The sequence below is a fragment of the Neophocaena asiaeorientalis genome, unplaced genomic scaffold, assembly GCF_003031525.2.
Source record: "Neophocaena asiaeorientalis asiaeorientalis breed wild unplaced genomic scaffold, Neophocaena_asiaeorientalis_V1.1 scaffold517, whole genome shotgun sequence".
In the NCBI taxonomy this organism is placed as follows: domain Eukaryota; kingdom Metazoa; phylum Chordata; class Mammalia; order Artiodactyla; family Phocoenidae; genus Neophocaena; species Neophocaena asiaeorientalis.
Window position 1 is genome coordinate 989,325 of NW_020172724.1, and position 21,054 is coordinate 1,010,378.

The 21,054-nt window shown below is 51.5% G+C and overlaps 1 protein-coding gene across 1 annotated transcript in view; it reads right to left on the minus strand.

The window, feature by feature from the left end:
- Positions 1 to 21,054, minus strand: part of DLG5 (discs large MAGUK scaffold protein 5) — a 118,055-nt gene that overhangs the window by 63,147 nt on the left and 33,854 nt on the right. The window contains exon 2 of the mRNA XM_024740248.1: positions 9,574 to 9,642. Within this exon, the coding sequence (XP_024596016.1) occupies positions 9,574 to 9,642 (69 nt within the window). The remainder of the gene's footprint in view (positions 1 to 9,573; positions 9,643 to 21,054) is intronic.

Sequence of the window (21,054 nt, forward strand, 5' to 3'; positions counted from 1 at the left end):
CTGCTGCTATTCCCATTTTACAGATCAGCAAACAAAACCTTATCAAGCTTAAATAATGGGTCCAGGTCACCAAGCCAGTAAATGACAGCATGGCGTATGGAGTGCCTTCTGCCTGACCCCAGTGCCCGAGGCCTCAACCTAAAAGTTCTCAAATGGTTTGATTTTAGGGCCTCTTTACACCCTTAAAAATGACTGAGGACTCCAAAGAGCTTTTGCCTATAGGGGTTATATCTAACAATATCTAGCAGATTAGAAATTAAAACTAAAAAGGTATTTAAAAATATTTACTAATTTTAAAATAACCAAACCCGTTACATATTCACATTAAGGCTTTTCATGAAAAATTAACTGCACTCTCTACCGCAAAACAAAAAACACAGCGAAAAGAATGGCACGGCTTTGCATCTGCGTAATGCTGTTTGACATCGGGCCTAATAAAGACAGCCAGAGTCTCACCTCCGTGCAGCGTCACACACCGTGGATGGAACCTGTAAGAAACTCCACTCTACAGCGGAGTCTGTGTGCGCACGAGAGTGCAAAAAGCAAGTGTCATCTCAGGATCATTATGAAAACAGTTCTGGCCTCACTGGCTCCATGAAAGGACCTCAGGGACACCAGACCATGCTTTGAGAACGACTTGACCTGTGGTCAAGTTCAGTAAGTATCAGAGAAACATCAGATCTCAATTTCAGAACTGAAAAGCACCACCAGGCCCAGCAATCTGCCTCCAGGGAGATAAAGAATCTCCACCCCATTTTAAAAATGAAGCAACAGAAAGATGTAGCCCTTGGCTTTTGCGGAGGCTGGAGAGAGAAGCAGCAGCAGGACAGAAGTAGGGGTCATCAGACCTGTCACGACATACAGCCACCGCCTCCTGTCTGTCTCCAGCAGGACGAGGCCACTGGCTCTGCAGCTGGTAGGACCTGGGGGCAGCCGATCACACACACAGGGACGTGAGCGCTGTCATTTGCTGAGCACAGCCTACGCGCTGGGTTCTGTGCTAAACGCACCTGGGTTCTCACTTCATTAAGACCCACAGTACCCTCCCAGATACGTGCTGTGATCACCGAGTGAGAAACTGACGTCTAGCAAAACTGCACAGCTGGGAAACCGGAGGATACCCACGCAAATCCAGCTTCACCTCCAGACCCAGGGCCTCGTCCACTACCCTGCACGGCCTCCCGACAGGAGTGGCCTCCTGTTTCCCTTCCCCTGCCCCAAAGGCTTGAGCATACATGAAACACACAAAAAGTGAGGCCGTCCAGGCCTGTGAATCCATCACAGAGCAGGTTGACTTAGGGAAACTGCTGCCTGGATACCCCTGTCCTTTCACAATAAGGAGGGTGGAGGGCGGAGGGCAGAGGAGGGCCGCAGGTGGCCCTCAAGAAAAATCCCAAGATGTGCTAAGCCAGGAAGTTCCAAAACAACAGCAAGTGTTGCAGAAAACCCTCTCCATATCCATTCAATTAAACATAAAGTTTCACTTGCCTCTCAGGGTTGAAAAACATTTTGAAGATGATGCAGTCCTTTTAAGAAAATGGTTGCCAGAATCCCCTAAATAGCTACGAAGATCGTCTGAACTCCTGCACAGGGAGGGAGCTCACTGCTTCACAGCAAAGCCCATCTAATCTCTCCCCAGATAATTATTCTACGTACTGAGTTAAAATCTGTATTTCTCCCACTGACCCTAGATCTACCTACCCACCCAAGATCATGAGGTAGGGACTTCCCTGGTGGTGCAGTGGTTGAGAATCCGCCTGCCGAAGCAGGGGACACAGGTTCAATCCCTGATCCCAGAACATCCCACAGGCCGCAAAGCAACTAAGCCCGTGCACCACAACTACTGAACCTGCGAGCCACAACTACTGAGCCCATGTGCTGCAACTAGTGAAGCCCACGTGCCTAGAGCCCGTGCTCCACAATGAGAAGCCACCGCAATGAGAAGCCCACACACTGCAACGAAGAGTAGCCCCCGCTCACTGCAACTAGAGAAAGCCTGCAACTAGAGAAAGCCCGAGCACAGCAACGAAGACCCGACGCAGCCCAAAAAAAAAACCAAAAAAAAAAAAAAAACAAAGGCCACAAGGTACAACTGTAATTCTTCTTCTAAACAACAGACATGCAAGTATTTGAAGACAACTGCCAAGTCCCTTTATCACTACCAGAAGACCTAAAGTAAAAAAAAAGTGACAACACCAAATGCTGGCAAGGATGCAGAGAAACTGGAATTCTCAAACACTGCTGGTGGGAATATGAAATCATATAGCCACTGCAGAAAACACTTTGACAGTCTTTTATAAAGTTAAACATGCACTTACCATACTACCCAGTAATCCCACTCCTGGATATTTACACAAAAGAAATGAAAATTTACGTTCACACAAAAGCTAGCACACAACTGTTTATAGCAGCTGTCGAATGGATAAACGACAGTGTTATATTCATACAACGGAATACTTCTCAGCAACAAAAAAGCACTATCATACAAACTACTGGTACACACGAGGGCAAGGGGAACAGGGACTCGCGAATGCACTGTGCTGAGTGCAAGAAACCAGACTCAAAAAAGGCCACACGCCATATGTTTCCATTTACACGACATTTGGGAAAAGGCAAAACTACAGACGCAGAAGAGAGATCCGTGGTTGCCAGGGCCTGGGGGTAGAGGGAAGAAAGGCTGACTACAAAGTCACAGAAGGGAATTCTTCAGGGTGGAGGATTTGTTCTATACCTTAATTGTGGAAGTGGTTAAATAACCAATGTGCTCATCAAAACTCATCAAACTATACACCAAAAAGGATAAATGTTACTGTACGTAAATCGTACCTCATGGAACATGACTTTTAAAAAAATCTGAAGTTAAAAAAAATAAAAAACAACAACACTGTGGTGCCCTAAACTGAAGTGACCCAGGACAGGCGCAACCAACGAAGAGGTGTGGCTTGTCACCCTCGACCAGCCACTGTGTTTACAGTAAACCTTTTCAAGAACAAGCAAAATCAAAACTAACGTCAAGTGAGCTGTCCACAGAAGCCTCAAATTCTATCTCTGTGCAGTTGTTCTTTGGGACTCAAATGCAAAACTGTCCACTCTCCCCCCACTTCACTCCTTCCCCTTCCCAAATCTGGAACCCACTTGAAAAGAAGGCAGGGGAGTTCCCTGGCGGTCTAGTGGTTAGGATTCGGCACTTTCACTGCTGTGGCCTGGGTTCAATCCCTGGTCGGGGAACTGAAATCCCACAAGCCATGCAGCACAGCCATAAATAAATAAACTAATTAATTAATTAGTTAATAAAAAGGAAAACTTAAGAAAAGAAAGAGTTTCTTTTATTCATTTTTATATTCAGGATGGGATTCCGGGGTTAAGGGATTTGGACTGGACTAAAATGGCCCCAAAACGAGTGCTGGAAGATGCCAGGAGAGCCGGCACAGGCCCTGGAGTTTGGGCAGAGCTCTCACTCCTCTGGGCCTTGGTGTAAGAAGAACACTGCAGCCAAGGGGAGCAGAGCCCCTTCGCCATCACGAGTCCTGGCTCCTCCTCCCGGACACCCTGGCCGATGCAAGTGCAGCCTTCTCTGTAGACCACTGAGGCTCAGCCAGAGCCCGGCAGCTCGGTAGTCTTGGCTGTAAGGCCCTTTGTCCTTAGCCCCCTTGTCACACCACACTCCAGCTGACCCTGAAGGCCACTCCCCCACCAAGTCTTATTTACAGCTAGAGAGGTCACAGCTCTGCTTCAGAGCCCTGTGGGCCCGTGGTACCAGAAGCCAAGGAGAAAATGGGCACTGGCCCAAAGTGGTCAGGTGGGTGGAGCAGGGACGCCCAGGTAAACTTCCTGGCCTCCTCCAGGCCCTGGCTGTCAGGAGAGAAGCAAAACAGCAGACCATGGTCATCACAGGCCACAGCAAGCAAAACCAAGCCATCCTCACCTCCAGCCCAGAAGAGCCAGAGCCGTCGGGGAGAGACACAATCCCACGTCCTGAAGCAGTGCTTCCAAAAGCACCTTAGCTTCACTGGAGACCTTGTTAGAAATGCACAGGTCAGGCCCCACCCAGACCTACCGGATCAGGAACCCTGGGGGAGAAGCCAGCGCTCCCCTCCAGGTGAGTCTGATGCCTGATAAAGTTTGAGAACCTCTGGTCTGGACCAAAGTCGCACTGTCTGGCCAGAGTGGCTTACCAATCCCTTGTTTTTTCGGCTGTCCAATACCCACTACATTTGAAAGCATCGCCCATTGATGCCCAGGGGATGCCCTACTTGGTCAGCACAGGACTGCAGCGGGGCTCCTCCTGGACTTGGACTGGAAGGAGGTTAGACTCCAGCGCAGCAGCTGCAGCCTTGCCCAGCTCCCAGATCTCCTTCCAGATAAGCTACTTGCTCTCGAATCCTTGACTCAGGGTCAGTTTGCCGAAACCCAAACCAAGACAGGTGACGATGGCCTGCTGCTTCCAGGCTGCTCCTACATCCAGAGCGCCATTCCTGGAAGACCCCACTCGAGGGCCACCTCCTCCCTGAAGCTTCCTGTGACGCCCCTCGTTAGAAAGAGCTGCTCCTTCCCCTCTGTCTCCTTGTTTTACAAAAGGCAAAACGGCCAGTCGCTTCTCTCTCTGGTGCTCTGGTCTGAATGTTGGTGTACCCCACCAAATTCCTATGTTGAGGTCCTACCCCCCGACCCCGTGTGGAATTAGGAGGTGGGGCCTCTGGGAGGTGATCAGGTCATGAAGGTGGAGCCCACGTGAATGGGATCAGTGGCCTTCTAACAGGGACCCTAGAGAGCTCTTCCCCCTCCTGCCATGTGAGGTTACAACGGGAAGGCACCATCTATGAACCAGGAGGCGGGCCCCCCAAGACACCGACGCTGCCTTGATCTTGGAATTCCAAGCTTCCAGAACTGTGAGAAATAAATGTGTGTTGTGTCTGAACTGCCAAATCTGTGGTGTTCTGTGATAGCAGCCTGGACAGACTAAGACACCTGGTTAGCCTGTAAGGCCTGGAGCCAGGCCCCCCTGTGATCTCTATGAGTGCCGAGCACGGGCTCCAAGAGGAAAAGGTGCTCCCGTCCATCTGATGCACTGAGAGAAAACAGGCCCCGGATCCAAAAGGATCAGAGAAGGAAGGGTCAGAGGGCAAGGGGTCAGGGTGCAGCCTTGCCTCCATGCTCATTCACCCCACCATCCTCTATCAACTGGAAGCTGTACTTTCAAGGAATCTTTGCTGGGATAGGAAGGAAGCCCTCCAGATCCTTCTGCTAACAAAACCAGATCTCTCTCCTTAATGAGAAAGCTCTCCTGTTACTTCAATCTGCATGAAATTTAAGGCTCATTTTGTAAATGCTGCCCAAGAATGTCTCCTCTTCTTAAAACTTCCCCAGTTATCCAAGTTGAGAAAAAAAAAAGGTACCTGAGCAATTAGATCAGGATGAACGGGGGAGGAAAAAAACATCGACTGCCTGAATGAGTGTGCATCCCCTGGGCAGATCCATGGGGCCTACCCACAGGCAGGTTACTCAAATAACAGGCCACACGGGGTGGGGGGAAGCCTCAAAGCCGCCACACGTGCTTGGCTGATGAAAATTGCCTGGAAAGACACAGCAAGCTTTAAGGCTGTTGGTCTGTTGTTAGGAGGGTCAGGCTGAAGAGGTGAAATGGGCGGACCACCTGAGGACCTAATGCCAGCTGGGAAGAGGGGAGGGGCAACCAGGTACCAGCTGTTGCAGAGAAAATACCATACCCAAGGCTCCACCTACCAATTTTCTCTTATGCTAAATATAACTTGCTGTTCTTTGCCCAAACCTTCTTGGTCAGGGAGACGTAAGTGGGAAAGTGGAGGTGATGTTTTTATTATAAGACCTTGCCTTTCCTTAGGTTCATGGAGAAAGACCTAACAAACAGAAACAGCCGGTCTCCATCTGACTCACCAGCCCCTCGGTCGGGGGGTGTGCCCGAGATGGCCAGGAAAAGAAGTGTTCTGCCCGTGACTAGGTGAGGCTGAGCCAGGAGGGATTCCTCCAGGAGGTGCTGCAGTGGGCCATGGATGACCCTCCATTCATTCCACTCCAAGGGGCTGGACCAAGCCAGCCACAGACATTCCCGTGCTTTTGCCGGGGACTAGGTTAGGTCAACTCATCTCCCACCAGGAAGGCTGTTAAAATGGATGCTGAGCCCCATCCTCAGAGCTTCTGGAGCCTGGAATCCTACATTTCTATCAAGTACCTGGGTGCTGCTGGTCCAGGGACCGCACTGCATGAGCCATGGTTTGGGCACAGACAAGTGACAGGGGACTGTGCTGAGGACCTGCTGGGGAAGGCTTCTTTGCTCATCAGGAGACACGAGAGGAGACAGCCTCCTTCATCCTCTGGACCATTTGTGATGATGGAGATGTTCTTTTATCTGATCGGTCCAATATGGTAGCCACTAGCCACAGGTGCTACAGAACCGTGGTCCCCAACCTTTTTGGCACCAGGGACCGGCCTAGGGGAGGACAGTTTTTCCACGGACCGGTGGCGGCGGGGGCGGGAGACGGTTCGGGGATGATTCAAGCGCATTCCATTTATTGTGTACTTTATTTCTATTATCATTACACTGTAATACATAATGAAGTAATTACACAACTCACCATAATGCAGAATCAGTGGGAGCCCTGAACCTGTTTTCACTTGCCACTCACTGAGAGGTTTTTTGGTTTTGTTTTGTTTTGTTTATTTATTTATGGCTGTGTTGGGTGTTTGTTGCTGTGCGTGGGCTCTCTCTAGTTGCGGCGAGCGGGGGCTGCTCTTCGTTGTGGTGCGCGGGCTTCTCACTGCAGTGGCTTCTCTTGTTGCGGAGCATGGGTTCTAGGTGCGCAGGTTTCAGTAGTTGTGTTGCACAGACTAGGTAGTTGTGGCACACGGACTTAGTTGCTCCGTGGCATATGGGATCTTCCCGGACAGCAGCTCAGGCGGTAATGCAAGCAATGGGGAGTAGCTGTAAATACAGATGAAGCTTCACTTGCCCACTGTTCACCTCCTGCTGTGTGGCCCGGTTCCTAACAGGCCGCGGACTGGTACGGGTCCGTGGCCTGGGTGTTGGGGACCCCTGCTACAGAACACTTGAAATGTGGCTAGTGTAACTACTGAAACTAGTGATTTAAATTTTATTTCACGTTAATTCACTGGAATTTAAATAGCCACGTGTGGCTAGAGGCTCCCACCACGAACACTGTAGCCCTGGACACTGTCAGGTCTAGATGTGATGGCTGACCCCTGCCATCAGCCCAAGGGAAGACACCACACAGAGGCCCGCAAAGCCACACCCGATGTACTCAGCCCACCCTCAGCACAGTTACCATGTGAGATCACACATTCCTCTGCTGTCTAAGGCAGTATGAGTAGGTATTCCCTACTGCTGCAGCCAAAGGCCTTCTGGCCAATACAGCCACGGGGACATTCAAGTCAGCCTGCAGAAAAATGGGGCTACTCACCCCAAGGTCAACGTCAACTCTACACAGAAAAGCAAGAGAAGGAAAACTTGGCTACCGGTGAACTGGAGAGGTTCTGACCTGAAGGGATGCAACCAGGTCTTTGAGCATCCAAGACAGGGGCCCAGAGAGTGAAGTACAGTAGAGCTCTGCTCGCAGCCTGCCTGCCAACAAGTATCCGGGGACACTGGTGACCCCTCCATCCCAAGGGCCAAAGGGTGGGTCACTGACACGATGCTCTTCCAAAGTATATGAAGGTCCAGCTGCACAAAAAAATACCTTCTTACTCAGGCCTGAAATTCCACCATTACCAATACTTGCTGTGGTTTAAACAATTATCTTTCTCTAGAATCTCCTTTTAAAATGCAAATGCTCCTAGGAAAGGTAACACTTTAAGCCTTGAAGGGTCAATGTGAATGAGTTGTCAGATATCAGATCATTGTACCTCGCTCCCAAGCGGAATAGGGAGCCGGAAAAGGGTGAGGCCAAGACAGGTAGGTGCCCTCAGAGCTCAACCAGCTCCATTTCACAAAACCCCACATTACCATTCCACACATCCTGACTGCCTGCCCGGCCCATGCACTTCCAGCAGCCCCATCATTCAATCCCTGTGTCTCACCAACCCAAGCAGGCAGGACAAAGTGAACTGTGGTCCCAGCAGAGTCCTCCCTGAACCCTAGACGGGACGAGGGGACCTGTGAGGGGCTGAATTGTGCCCCACAAAACAGACGATGAAGTCCTAATCCCCAGTAAATGTGAATGTGACCTTATTTGGAAATTCGGTCTTTAGAGATGATCAAGTTAAGATGAGGTCATACTGGAGTAGGGCGGGCCCCTAAACCAATGTGAATGGTGTCCTGTTTAAAAAAGGAAATTTGGAGACACACACAGAGAGAACACCATGTGAAAATGAAGGCAGAGACTGGGGTGATGCATCTACAAGCCAAGGAACATCAGAGATTGCCGGCACACAACCAGAAGGAGAAGAGGCCTGGAAAAGACCCGTTCCTGGTTGCCTTCAGGGCACAATGATCTTAGACTCTGGCCTCCAGAATTGTGAGAGAATAAATCTCTATTGCGTAAGTCACTCAGTTTATGGCACTTTGCTAGGGCAGCCCTAGAAAACAAATACAGTGCCCCCTACTGATACCCCTCTCACCACTCTGACCTCACTTACTGTATCTACTCATCTGACTGTCTCCCCAGGAGACCCTAAGATCCATGAGCACAGGGACCAGGTCTGCCTATTCACCGCTATATCACAAGCCCACTTCTGGCCCCCTGGAGGTGTTCCGTATGAGTCAACTTAACACATAAGAGGCCTGCCCTGGGCAGGTTCTAGAAGCTCAGGCACGAGACTTACCTTCTCTGAGTGTCCATTTCCCCATCTGTCTACTGGAGGAAACAGAAAGAATTGGACCAGATGACCTCTGTGAGCCCTTCCAACTCAAAAACTCCAGGACTCACCACACCACTGAAGGTGTACCCATCCATCAAGGTCAAACCAGGACACAGAGCTACACTAGGGCATTAAATAGAGGGCATGTGACACAGAAGATGGGCCACAGAGGCGCGGGAAGACTGGGAGACTATGACAACCTTCCTCTGGGACGTCTTCAGTGAAGTGACAGCAGGGCCAGCCTCCCTCTATGGGCTCCTGGGACCCACATCCAGAGACACACCGAATTCGGCATGGACTGGCCACTCCTGTGCCCAAGACAACACTCCCAGTGGGCCAGTCCTGCTCACAAACAACAGCCCCCAAAGGGGCCAGTCTCTTGGATAGTGGTCACTGTGTACTACGAGGCCTGGGGGTCGGAGGCAAAGGGCTCTCTGAGAAGCGCTGTGCCCTGACAAAGTGAAAACATGGTGACACAGGTGCCTCTGTGTCATGCACCTCCCTCCTAACACCAGGAACAGCGTTCTGCCCTCCTCCATTAAGAGGACGTGCTGATGAGAGGAAATGTGAATGGAACCAACAGAAGATGACTCCATGAATGATCTGACAGGTGTGGGCCAACTTTCCCACCCCATGCACCCAGTGCCACCCCAGCTCATAACCAGACCCCCGACCGGCCGGTGTCCTCCAGGAAGGAGGGGTGCCCAGGAAGGTGGTACTCACCCACACTGCTGAGGGAGCTGCTGCTCTCCGAGTCTGAGGGCATGATGGACAAGACACTGTACGTGGAGCCTGGAGACAGAAAGAGAGGCCATTTGTTACTAACCCCAAAGGGATTTCTCATCTTATGCCCCAAACCACTGTCAGACCACATGACTTCAGTCGGCGCCAGGCTGAGAAGCAGCACCACCTGGGGTACCAGACATCAGAACCACAGGCTGGGCAGGGGAGGTGCTGTCAGCAGGGCCTAGTCTTTGGTGCTTCCGCCTCACCTTCGGGCCCCCCCTCCGACTGATCTACGCACGGGCAGAGGGGAGCTTGGAGTCAGCCAGCTGGCTTCTTATTGGGACATCTGGGGAAGGGCTCAGCAAGGGAGCAACATGCCCCAGGGCAACAAGGGGGCTGGGGATTTCCTACAGATTTGTATCAGTGTGATTCTGGCTTCCATATAGAGGGTAACAGAGCCTAAGTTAAACATCTGTGAACTCTTCGTTCCTTGTGCCTAGCTGTTCTGCTCTTAGGTTCTAACTGTATTCAAGTTCAGTCCTTAATAATTTAGTCAGTGGCTGCTCCCTTATTAAAAGTTACTGATAGAATTATAAGCAATCACACTGTCACCAAAGCTAGGGAGTAACATGTTTTGTTTTTTGTTTTTACATATTTATTTATTTATTTTTGGCTGTGTTGGGTCTTCACTGCTGTGTGCAGGCTTTCTCTAGTTGCAGCGAGTGGGGGCTACTCTTCGTTATGGTGTGTGGGCTTCTCATTGCGGTGGCTTCTCTTGTTGCAGAGCACGGGCTCTAGGCGCGCGGGCTCCAGTAGTAATGGCGCGCGGGCTTTGTTGCTCCGTGGCATGTGGGATCTTCCCGGACCAGGGATCAAACCCGTGTCCCCTGCATTGGCAGGAGGATTCTTAACCACTGCGCCACCAGGGAAGCCCCATGTTTCATTTTGTTTTGTTTTGGGGGGGGAGGTGTTGACACTTGTTATTAACTCCTGGTGGCAGCCACACAACCACCAGTTTGGTTTGCATTCAAATAGCTTCAAAGCCAGGATGTTTCCTGCCCGGCATCAGGAAAAACCTCTGGGTCAAGAAACCCAGCTCTGAGTGCAGTTCTCGTCCACATGCGAGTAGCTGGCCAGTGGCCTCAGTTTTCTGGATCTCTGTTTCTCAGTCTGTAACATGAAGGGGTTCAACCAGATGGCTCACAAGGTCCTTTCCCCTGTCCCATTTCAGAGATTACATTTTCCATGATTAATGGAAACAAAGCTGTGCTTTGCTTATCAAGACTACAGATGACACAAAAGTTAAGAGGGCAGGCGAACCCCAACCCAGAGGCTGAATGGGAGTCAGAAAAAGCACAACATGCAGAGATGGTGGGTCAAATAAAACAAGACAATGGGAAGAAGGCAATGTTTTGCTCTTAGAACCGAAAGAACTGTACAATGAAGGTGTGTGTGTACTGGGCAGAGTGAGTGAGCCAGAGATGAGATTTTTGCAATAAAGCCTTTGAATGAGACTTAGGGCTTTGGTGTCAGAAAGCAGCCGAGAACTAATGAGACCTTGGGCTCCAGGACCAGAAATGCGGGGTCAAATTTAAGGGGTTCTCTCCGATGTCAACTCTTGACTAGCTACCCTACACCTGCACACCCTCAGAAGGAAAAAAAGAAAGAAAAGAGATAAAGAGATGGGGTAAGCAGGGGAGAGGGAGAGGAGGAGGGAAACTCATGGACGGGGGGAGGGAGCAGTGCACCAGGGGGCAGGGGAGACCCCGAAGGGAAGGGGAAGGTGTCGGGGGAAAGATGAAGACCACACAGAGGTGAGGGAAACACACAGCCCTGGCATAAGAGTCGGCATGCAGGGGAGCTAGCTGGTGTACCCACCAGACAGGCAGAGAGATGAAAGGTGAGAGGAGAAAAAAGAAAACCAGAAAAAGGGACTTCGGTAATGGCAAGAAGTGGGACAGTGGCCAGGAATGGCCAGTGGCCTCATTATCACATTTTCCAAGAACCTCTGGGTGTCTGGCGTGGATGGAAGAGGAAGGCTCGGGGAGTGGGCAGGACCGTCCAAAGGGATGCAACTTGTTCGACTGGCCTACGGCAGCAGCCCTGACACAGCTGGTGGGTGCAGGTCAGGAAGGGGGCCTAACGGTCAGTGCTGCCTTGGTCTGAGAAGACCTGGGTGGCGGGGGGCTCCCACGACATATGCATTCACTCCACGCACACCTGGCAGAGATATCAGAGGTGGCACCTGCACGTCACCTGAAAGGAGACGGAACCAGAAAACCCCGTGCAGCCCTGAAAGTCCTTGATCCTACTAAAAACTAAGTAAGCAGTGTTCAGTGAGATATCGCCTGTATTTAAGTTCAATCCACTCATCTTGCTGCCCCTTCCACATCTCTGCGTTTTTGTCTCAACCATGAGCATCACAGACTTCTCAAAGCATCTCTCTTCCCGTATCATGAACATTAAGCACTGCATAAAGATCCACGAAGTAAAGTCAGGTGCAATTCAGCCAATCCATCGGTGTCTCCAGAACACAAGAATGTAACACAATGCCTATGTTCTAAACCCAACAGCCGTTTTCTTAATAATTTTTCATTGTTGTTATGTGAGGGCAAGGAAGGCTAGCCGGCTGGTGTGTCGGTGGATTGTTTTTGAAAGCGGGCATAAATACACTGTCCTACTCACACCTCTGAGATGTGAGCTCAGCCAAGCCCTGCTGGCGACACCACAGCCAGCACTCTGGCGGATGCTCCCTGCACAACGCCTCGCCTCTTTCTCGCTACTGGCAACAGCAGCGCCCCATCTTCCAGTAAACCGCCCCTCCCCTTCAAATCATCTCTCTCCTCCCCCGTTGGCAAGTTTCCACTGTTAATTAAACTTGGCAGACACCCTTCTCTCTCTCCTCCCACCTCCCCCCTGGCTGGGAGGAGTCAACTGGCCAACTGACACGCGCTGGTCCCCTTCCCTGTCCCCCACATCCTGACAGGGCTCTGGGCCTGACCCGGGGGCGGTGTGACATCTCTATCGGCATCTCTGGGCATCACCTCCCCCGAGTCAGCTGGCAGGGCTCCTGGGAGCCAGAGGGGGGAAGCGGTGCCAGGGAACGGTTAAAATTGGACAAGGCCCAGTTTCTACGATGTTCCCAGGGCCTTAGACGTCATTCGGGGGGGAAAAAGCCCCGAAGACGACGCTGTCTTGGTTATGCTTTGTCTCTGCAGCTATTGTTGTCTTAAAAAGCCTGTGTGGTCAGGACTGTCGGGAAAAGGCAAAAGGAGTCGCTTTCCTCCGAAGTCACGCAGTATCCTTTCAAAGCGATGGCTTCTGAGAGGTGGGACGGTCGTCATCTACCCCTGGGATTTCACAATCCAATCTGGAGCCTGACAGAGGTCCCATCTCACTGCGCACGCTCTCCTGCCCCGCACAGCCCCTCACCCTTGACCATGTGGGAGCTCCCCTGAAGGCACCTGCACCCCGACCCAGGCCCTAATGCGCACCCCGCACATCACACACACAGAGGTCTGGGTGAACGAGGGCCGACCTCCTCTGCTCCCACTGCCTCCCCCCGAGCCCCACAGGGCAGCAGGGCACTTGCCACTCAGGACCGTCACCACAAACTCAGACAAGCCTGTGCAGAGGTCCAGAGAGGACCCGGAGAAAGTCATATGATTGGGAAACGTTTCCAGAAAATGAGGGCAGAGGGACTTCCCTGGTGGTCCAGTGGTTAAGACTCCACACTCCTGATGCAAGGGGCCCGGGTTCGATCCCTGTCAGGGAACTAGGTCCCGCATGCCTCAACAAAAAGATCCCGCACACTGCAACTAAGACCCAGCGCAGCCAAATAAATAAATATTTAAAAAAAAAAAAAAAGAAAAAGAAAAAGAGAGCAGAGCAGGAGCCCAGGTTTTCATGGCCATGTGAAGCAGAGTGATGATAACAGGGGGTTCTCTACCATAGCAATAACCTGAGGCCCCGGTCAAGGGGCAGGTTCTGACTAGGCAGATTAGGGTGGGGCCTGAGACTCTGCATTTCCAACAAGCCCACAGCAGGGACTGAAAGCAAGATACCAAGGCTGACCCGAGCCAGCAGGTGGCATGTACATGGAAGTCGTGGCAGAAGCCCTGGGAGAGAGCTGGCAGACTCTCTGGGACTGGCCTGGGCCACAAGCATTGTCTGTGTTGTTCCCAAAAGGCCACCCCCTGCTAATTGTGTTTACTCGGTGACTCAGCCCCACTGGGTCATGGAGACCACTTCAAAGAACTTCCAGTAAAATCACCCAAGCGATAACAGAACGCCCAGCCCTCCAAGGCCGCATCCCGTGGCTGCGGGGCCCCTAACACACTCCTCCATTCACCTGGGGCTTGTAAAGGCCCCAGTGACTCACACTTCCTCCCCATGAAACCGCGACGCTTAAGGGGCTTGTTCCAGCCTCCAGCCAGCACGCAGAGTCCTCTCTGTGCTCCAGCCCGTGGCGCTGCCCTGAGACAGCTCTGGGCGCTGGGAGGACATGCACCTCCCGCGAGCACCGGGGAAGGAGGGAGAAGCAAGCCGCTCTTCCCTGGGGACTGTGAGAGACTGAGCAGGGAGGTGCTGCCTGGGCAGTGGGGGAGGGGGGGCGAGCAGTCACCACCAGGCCACCTGTCCCACCCTGGAACCATCTTCCAGCTCAGAGCTGACCACCCTCGGACGGCTGAGGGTGCCCAGTCACTCTAGTACCCACACGTGTCCATCGGGGTCCTGGCACGTGGCTGAGCCCTGCGAGCCGTATAAAGAAGACAAGCCAGGGGCTCAGGAGGCTACTGACCTGCTGTGAGACTCTGTGGAAGTCCCTTCCCCTCTCTGAGCCCACGGCCCTCGCCTGCAAATCGAGGCAGCAGTGACTAGAATACTAACAGGTTGCCAGCCTGCCTGGGTTCAACTCTCAACTCTGCCACTTAGCAGCTGTGTACCCTCGGGTAAGTCACTCAGCCTCTCCCTGCCTCCACATGCTTATCTGCAAAATGGGACAATAGGAGTACTAACCCCACGGAGGATCAACCGAGTTAATACGAAAAGGGCTTGCCACAGCACCTGACACGGCCAGTGCTCAAAGTGTTAGCTGCTGCTCCTACAGTCAAACCAGACCTTCCAACACTGCCGTCCTCAATCCTTTGGTTACCCAAATTGAAAGCTGTCTTTCAGAAAGCTGTCCACCAGAGTGACGAGGCTGCATAGTCCACGATGACAAACTGCTAGACCGTGTGGCACTAACAACAACAATACCAGAAATAATAATAGCAGCAGCTAATAGGCACTGAGCCCTACTAAGTGCCAGGATGTACTAGACTCTGCATATGTTGTCTCAGTTAATTCCCACACCAACCCTGAGGCTGTCATTACGCCGGTTGTGCAGAGGAGGAAACTAAGGGTTAGAAAAATTAAGTAACTTGCTTAAGGTCATGGTAGAGCCACTAAGGGGGCGAACAGGATACAAACCCAGGCAGTCTAGCCCAAAGCCTGTGCTCCTGAACCCTATACACAACACTGCTGCCCAGCTCTAAAGGTCTAGCAGTCTGGGGGGACTTCACGGAGGAAGGGGCCTGGAGCTGGCCCTGGAGGATGGTGGACTTGGACAAGCACCAAGAAGCCAGATCAGCCTGGAGGAGATGTAGGCAGAACCCATCCACCTGTGCAAGTGAGAAGTATTAGAGCAGGGCCACCCCTGCCCAGAGCCTCCCAACCTGGAGCCCCCAGCATAGGCTTTCCCCCTCCCCGTGCTCCTCCCCACACCGAGACGCTCAACAGACACTGTGAGCTGAGTGGGGCTTGGGGACTAAAAGTGGGAAGAAAGAAAGAGGGGTGAGCCATGGCGTAATGGCCCTGACACATGCTGCTACCTCCTGCCCACCACAACGCCCATGACCGTGCTGGGTACAGAGGGACTCGACTCCGTGAGCCACAGACACGAGAAGGAGGCAAGAGGGTGAAAAGTGCTATTTGCTGAGCTCACCTCCCCGGCTTCTGAGGATCTCGGGAGGTGCTGGGAGGGTGGCTCCTTTGGCTGCTGGGAAGCCCTCTTACCGAATCACGGTTCAGTGCAGCCATGCCCCTCCCTAGGGCCTCAGCTTCCTCCCCTTTAACAACATGGCCCCAGACTGTGGACACTGAGACCCACAGTTGGAAGCTGACAAGCCCCCCGATACTTCAGGAAGCAGGGGGTGAAATTCCATGGCCCTGGAATGGAGCAGCCATGAAGCCTGCCGCATCAATCAAGAAAGTCCTGCTTCAAGCAGCTGACACGCCCGCCTCGGGGTGGGAAAGCATCCTCCCCCTGACATGCACAGGGAGGCTGATGCCTCCTGGCCAGGCTGGGGGACAGTTGTCACCTGCCCTAGAAGGCCCAGGAGGTGGCCCGAAGCAGGGTCTGTAGGGATCCACGTGAGGGAGGCTGGGCGGCCGTCATTTATGCCCTAGAAGCGGGGGAGGAGACTGGGACAGACTTCAAGAGTCTCCTACTAATATGCAATGATGTAGGGGGACATGTTCATCGTCAATGAACACAGCCACACCTGACAGGCACCCCCAAAACAGATGGCAGTGCAGGAGGGACCGACCGCAGTGTCACTGCCCTGCTACCCTCATGAGAGCTCATGACGCAAGCACAGCAGCAAAGAGGACACACCGAGATGGGACAGGAAACAGAGCAGCACAGGCAGCCAAGCTTCCATTAATCCTGCAGCCAGACATCCCCCGGTGGGCGCATGTGCCCTGGAGTAAACTTCTGACCAGCACCAGGAGTCACGACAGACTGGCTCCCTCCTGCTCTCCATCTGGACTCCCTCTCCATGACTCAGTAAAGGGAGAAAAGGCTACCTCCTCCTGCACGGACTGTGAGCAAGCAGCGTGTGCGGCCCTCCACCATCACAGGTGTTGGTACCAGTGCAGGCTCTGGGCCACACCACCTGGGCTCAGGCCTGCCACCAACAGCTGTGTGACCTTAAGCAAGTTGCTTCCACTTTCTGCGCCTCATTTCCTGGTTTATGAAATAGGAAGGATGGGCTTTGAGGACTGAATGAGGACCGAGCCAGGCACATGGACAAGTGCTCCATAAACGCTAGCTCTTGTTCTTGTTATCTGACCCTCAACCGTGAGCGTCCCTGCCCAATACCTGAATCCAGCCTTGCTATGCCTTTGTTTTCTTCCACTCAGGATAGGGAGGCCTCCCCTCCCCTTCCACCATTCTGCCTGGCCACGGCCAATTCCAAGCCAGCCCACCTCTCTTCCGGGTCTCTTGTTCTCTGATTCAAACAGAACAAGCCAGAGTGCTCACTGTGTGCTGGGATAACACCAGGCCACGCCCCAACCCTCTCACGACCCTCATCGCCACCTGCACATAACATGGGCATGGGTCAGCCCTTCAAGAAAGATGAAGTTGACAGCGCTCTGCACAAGACACCACTCCTTGGTAGGCATGTCTGCCCTGGGAACACAAAGCCCATTCCGCCACCAAATGCTTAGTGAACAAACTAGGGATGCAGCAGAGAACAAGACAGAGTCCCTGCCCTCACGGAGCTCAGAGGAGTGCAGGTGGGAGAGAAATAAACCAATACACAAATGCAAAATGCATCAGGTAGTTAAGTGCTGTGAAGAACACTAGAGCCGAGTAAAATGCAGGGTGAGTGGGGCGGGGTGGAGAGGTGGCTACTGTGCTACAAGGGCCAGGGGAGGTCTCTCTGGTAGGCCACATGTGAAGAGAGACCTGAAGGAGTGTGGAGGAAGCAAAGTGCTGGAGGAGGACTGTTCCAGGTAGGAAAACAGCAAGTGCAAAGGCCCCGGGGTCAGACCGGAAAGTAGGCGAGGACGTGACACCCCAGGCTGGACAGGACGGGGACATTCAGTCCACAAAGGCCAAAGAGGGCCACTGCAAAGGAGAGGTCTTGTCTTCATCAGCAATGAGCTGCTGTTCTGCCCCCTCTTCCCTCAACAGCAGCAGCACCGCCCCCTTACATGGTCTGTGTGGTGTCTTGACTATTACTCACCACCAAGGCAACTCAGTCTGTGTCCCCAGGACTCTGAGGTCACAAAGAACCGCTTACCTCCCCCGCCCCAATATCCGTGCCGAGTTTAAACCTACTAAGACCCCTGCCAAGGGGTGGGAGGTACAAAGTGACTGTACAGTGAAAGGGCATGGGATCAGAAACTGGATGGGCCTGGGCTCTCCCTCGTCTGGCCACATACTAAGGAACTCCAAATAGCCAAAACCATCTTGGAAAAGAAGAATAAAGCTGGAGGACTCATACTTCCTGATTGGTGACAAAGCTGCACTAATCAAAATAGTGTGGTACTGGCTTAAAGGCAGACATAAGACCAAAGGAACAGAACAGAGAGCCCAGAAACAAACCTTTGCATAATGGCCAAATAATTTTTGACAGGTGCTAAGACTACCCAATGAGGAAAGAACAGTCTTTTCAAGAAATTATGCTGGGAAAACCAGATATCCACATGCAAAAGGATGAATTTGGACACTTATCTAACACCACATACAAAAATTAACTCAAAAGGAATCAAAGTCTTAAAGATAAAAGCTATAACTACAGAACTGGACTTCCCTGGTGGCACAGTGGTTAAGAATCCGCCTGCCAATGCAGGGGACACGGGTTCGATCCCTGGTCCGGGAAGATTCCGCAGAGCAACTAAGCTCGTGCACCACAGCTACTGCGCCTGCTCTCTAGAGCCTGCGAGCCACAGCAACTGAAGCCTGCGTGCCTAGAGCTTGTGCTCCGCAACAAGAGAAGCCACCGCAATGAGAAGCCCGCGTGCCGCAACCAGAGAAAGCCGGCGCGCAGCAACAAAGACCCAACGCAGCCCAAAATGAATGAATGAATTAATTAAAAAAATAAAACTATAGAACTCTTAGAAGAAAATACAGGGCAAAGCTTCGACATTGAATTTGGCAATGATTTCTTGGATATGACACCAGAGACACAGCAACCAAAGAAAAAACAGACATACTGGACTTCATGAAAATTGTTAAATTTGTGCATGGAAAGACACTGGCAACAGAGTAAAAAGGCAACCCACAGAATCAGAGAAAATATTTGCAAATCGCATATCTGATAAGAAATTAACATCAGTATAGAGAACTCCTAAAACTCAACAAGGAAAAAAAACTGATTCACAAATAGGCATGACTTGAGAGGCTTCTCCAGAGAAGATATACAAAGAGCCAATAAGCAACTGAAAAGATGCTCAGTATCACTAGTCATTAGGGAAATACAAATCAAAACCACAATAAGGGGTTTCCCTGGTGGCGCAGTGGTTAAGAATCCGCCTGCCAACGCAGGGGACATGGGTTCGAGCCCTGGTCCGGGAAGACCCCACATGCCGCAGAGCAACTAAGCCCTTGTGCCACAACTACTGAGCCTGTGCTCTAGAGCCCGTGAGCCACAACTACTGAGCCTACGTGCCACAACTACTGAGCCCGTGCTCCACAACGAGAAGCCCGCGCACCACAACAAAAAGTAGCCCTCTGCTCGCCACAACTCGAGAAAGCCCACGCACAGCAATGAAGACCCAACGCAGCCAAAAATAAATAAATTAATTAAAAAAAACACACAAGATGCTACCTCATACCACTCAGGATGGCTACTGTCAAAAAGCCAGAAAATAGTTAAGTGTTGGTGAGGACGTGGAAAAATTGGCACCCTTGGGCACTACTGGTGGGAATGTAAAATGGTACAGCCACTGTGGAAACTAGCATGGCAGTTTCTCAAAAAATCAAAAACAGTATTACTATATGATCCAATACATCCACTTCGGGGCATATACCCCAAGAAACTGAAAGGAGGGTCTCCAAGAGATAATCCTATACCCATGTTCTTAGCAGCATCATTCACAATATCTAAAATGTGTAAGTAACACAGCTGTCCATTGATAGATGAAAAGATAAGCAAAATGTGATATCTACATACAATATTATTCAGCCTTAAAACGGTAGGAAATTTGGACGTGTATCTATAACGTGGATGAATTCTGAAGACATTATGTTAAGTGAAATAAGCCAGTCACAGAGACACAAAAACTGTTCGATTCCATTGACATGACGTACTTAGAGCAGACAAAATCCTAGAGAGAGAAAGTAGAAGAGTGGTTGCCAGAAGCTGGGGTGGGGAGGGGACATGGGGAGTTACCATTTAATGGGTATAGTTTCAGTTTTGCAAGATGAAAAGAGTTCTGGAGATGGATGGTGGTGATGGTAGCACACTGTGAATGTTTTTAAAACCACTGAACTGTATACTCAAAATGGTTAAGATTGGGACTTCCCTGGCGGTCCAGTGGTTAGGACTCAGTTTTTTCACTGCCGATCCCGGGTTCAATCCCTGGTCCCTAAGATCCCACAAACCATGTGGCAGGACTAAAAAAAAGAAGTTAAGATGGTAAATTTTATGTTTATTTTACCACAAAAAACAATTGGGAGGGAAAAAAAAAACCAATCCAAAATCTTTGGGCCTTCAGAGTGATCCAAACCTCACCGAGCTTCACACAATCCTACAACGACTTTGATCAAGTAAAGCCCCAGCTCCTCAGCCCTGGGACTCAGAAATGCCTGGGATTTTTGAGCACAGGAGTAAGAGAGCAGGCATGAGCTTCAGGAAACTGTCTCCAGCATGTGAACAGGAAAGGTGGAAAGAGGGAAGACGTGGAAGTAAAGAAAACAGTTGGGATGCTCCCACAAGGGCTCCCCTGAACCAATGGTCAGGGGTGCAAGCTGAGCGGTGACACAAGAGACAGCAGGGGTGGGGAGGACAGGAGGAGGATGCTGGGTTGGGGTGTGCGGGAGGTACTGCAGTTAAGGAGGTGCAGAACTGAAGAAGGCTGGTGAAGAGAAATTAGAAGACACTGCTGAGGCTCAGGCTGAAGGTGCTAAAGGGTATCTCTGGGCAGGTGGCCTGCTGACGGTCGGAAACTGGAGTCTGGAGCTAGGGAGCAAGGTTCAGGCTAACCCAGTCCACTTGGGACTTCACCCCACAGAGCCTGGAGGATGTGAGTGACAAGCCCAGAGCGGCTCACTGGCAATGTGAAGCCCAGGGGTAAGAAAAAGGTGAGGGGAAGGGGAGGGCCAGATCTAGGACTTCCTGAACAGCACCCACGCAGTAAGTATTGCTCTAAGCATATACAGGACAAAATCCTAGGACGTGCGACCTGTGAGGACAGGAGAAGGAATACGAATTTCAGCAAGAGACACACAAAGCCCACTCAGGGAAACAGGAGGAATAAGAGAATTAAGTCTTCTAGAAGGCAATGGGGTAGAGAGTGGTCAGAGGGGCTGTTCTGCCACACCAGATGCTGCACCAGGACACAGAAGGCAAAAGTCAGTGATGCTCTGCTAATTAAGTAAGGCCATTGATTGGCTGTGGTTTCTCCACCAGAATTGCAGGGCTTGGATTAGACCAGGAAAGGAGAGAGGTTCAGCATGAATGGACTGCTATGTCTAGTGACAAC